The following is a 1,913-nucleotide window of genomic DNA, read 5'->3' as shown; positions in this document are numbered from 1 at the left end:
ATACATTAACTAATGAAGTAGTGTGCTGCTTGACGCTCATCAATGGGCTCTCCAAGCCCCAAACTCCGGATTTGTAGTGTTTACTGATTTCTGTGGTGTAAACACTCCCATCGGGAGGGATTTCAAGGTACCAACCTGAGGTAGCCGAACACCATTCGGGAAGAGGACATGACCAAATCATTGTATAGTATTTACCACACAGATTTTTAAAAAGTACTAAGATAAGAAGTGCTGAGTTTGACTATTTCCTTGATTTTAAAATAATTTATTGAATTTTAAGTTTATATCATTTAATTTGCGTGATGTTTCGGACCACATATATAACTTAATTTCCCGTAACGGTTGTGTTTAAAAGCGGCAGGCACAATTTTCAGTCATTTCTCAATTGTCTCTACTCAGCCTACTATCAGTACGTTTTTCAGATGAAGGAACTTGTTGAAGGTTGCAGAGCTAATAAGTCTAAAAGAGTTGTAGCCTCAGAACTCAATATAGCCTGGTAGACAGTTGGCGTTCAAAAAACAATTGTAAACAAAAACATATATAGCACTCTTTAAAAACAAAAATTAGAACAAATTAACATCTTACACACACACACACACACACACACACGAGTGAAATTAACATCTCTTTCAAACCCGCTACCAGCCCTACAGCCTCCCTCCAGCTCTCAGCCCGGCGCTTCTCCACGCCCGGCTCGCCGCAAGGCTTCCTGGGAGTTGTAGTCCCCAATGCCCGGCCGCTCCCACTGCCAGAACGGCGCGCGCCCGCCCGCGGGACTACGGAGGGTGGCGCGCAGGTCGCGAGGCTCTTCCGCCTTGTCTTTCCTTCCCGCCTGCGCGCCCGCCCCGGCTATCATGGCGGCTCCCTTGGCCCTTGTGCTGGTAGTGGCTGTGACAGTGCGGGCGGCCTTGTTCCGCTCCAATCTGGCTGAGTTCATTTCTGAGCGGGTGGAGGTGGTGTCCCCACTGAGCTCTTGGAAGAGAGGTGAGACCGCCGGCTCGAGTACGCGGTCAGACCCCGCCCGCGCTGCCCTGGCCTCTGTGAATGGGAGGCGGGGGAAGTGAGCACAAGCGCGCGGCTCTCGGAGAACTGAGCAACTCGCGGGGTCCCGGGAGAGGGCGGGAGGGCGGGACGGGAAGGCGGGGCTGTTGAGGGGAAGGAACATGGGAGCGGAGCCGCGAGGTCTGGGCCCTGGGGGCCGGACCACCTGGGGGGTGGGAATGGGGGCGTGTCCCATTTAGTTCAGCCGAGGGGTGTGGCCCTTGGAAGGGTTGAGATAAGAGGAGGGGGTGCTGTGTGAAGTGGGGTTTGCTGAGGGGTTGGTATTTGGCATGGGATCGTGACCCGTGGAGTAGGGAAGGATGTGTGAGAGGACCAGGGTGAGAGACCAATCTTCTTTAAGCAAAGAGAGTCTCCGAGTGTGCTCAGACGCTCTTTTCAGTCTGTGAAACTGTGCCATACAGTTTTCCCGACTGTTCTTATTTCTGTAAGTTCTTCATCAAACATTGTTTTATACTCTAGTGCCTACAGCGAGACACACTTGGGCTGAAGAAGCCACAGGTTACTGAGAGAATCAAACAAAGAGTCATGATAATTTGTAAAAAGTGTACTTCCTCTGTCCACCGAGTTTCTTCCTTGATGTTCTGACCTTGACGGAACTGTCCTCCCCTTTTCCAGTTTCCTGAAAATGTGAGATTTGAGCTGATTCTTGAAGGACCTAGAGATTGGAAAGGGAGAATAGAGAAAAGGGGAGTTCCAGGTAGCAGAAGGTAAATAGCATCAAGAAATGTTCAGGCTGGGCTCGGCGCCTATAGCTCAACTATAGCTCAACCGGCTAAGGCGCCAGCCACGTACACCTAAGGTGGCGGGTTCGAATCCCCAGCCCGGACCCGCCAAACAACAATGACAGCTGC

At 51.2% G+C, this 1,913-nt stretch overlaps 1 protein-coding gene across 1 annotated transcript in view; it reads left to right on the top strand.

Moving 5' to 3' along the window:
• The first annotated feature begins 672 nt into the window (after positions 1 to 672).
• The window catches only part of PIGU (phosphatidylinositol glycan anchor biosynthesis class U), a 108,566-nt gene continuing 107,325 nt past the window's right edge, over positions 673 to 1,913 (top strand). Inside the window, exon 1 of the mRNA XM_003788112.2 lies at positions 673 to 984. Within this exon, the coding sequence (XP_003788160.1) occupies positions 729 to 984 (256 nt within the window). The 5' untranslated portion in view covers positions 673 to 728. The remainder of the gene's footprint in view (positions 985 to 1,913) is intronic.

Source organism: Otolemur garnettii, unplaced genomic scaffold, assembly GCF_000181295.1.
Source record: "Otolemur garnettii isolate 467f Iridium unplaced genomic scaffold, OtoGar3 scaffold00025, whole genome shotgun sequence".
In the NCBI taxonomy this organism is placed as follows: domain Eukaryota; kingdom Metazoa; phylum Chordata; class Mammalia; order Primates; family Galagidae; genus Otolemur; species Otolemur garnettii.
Note: the sequence above shows the minus strand (reverse complement) of the source record. Positions and strands in the feature narration are given on the sequence as shown.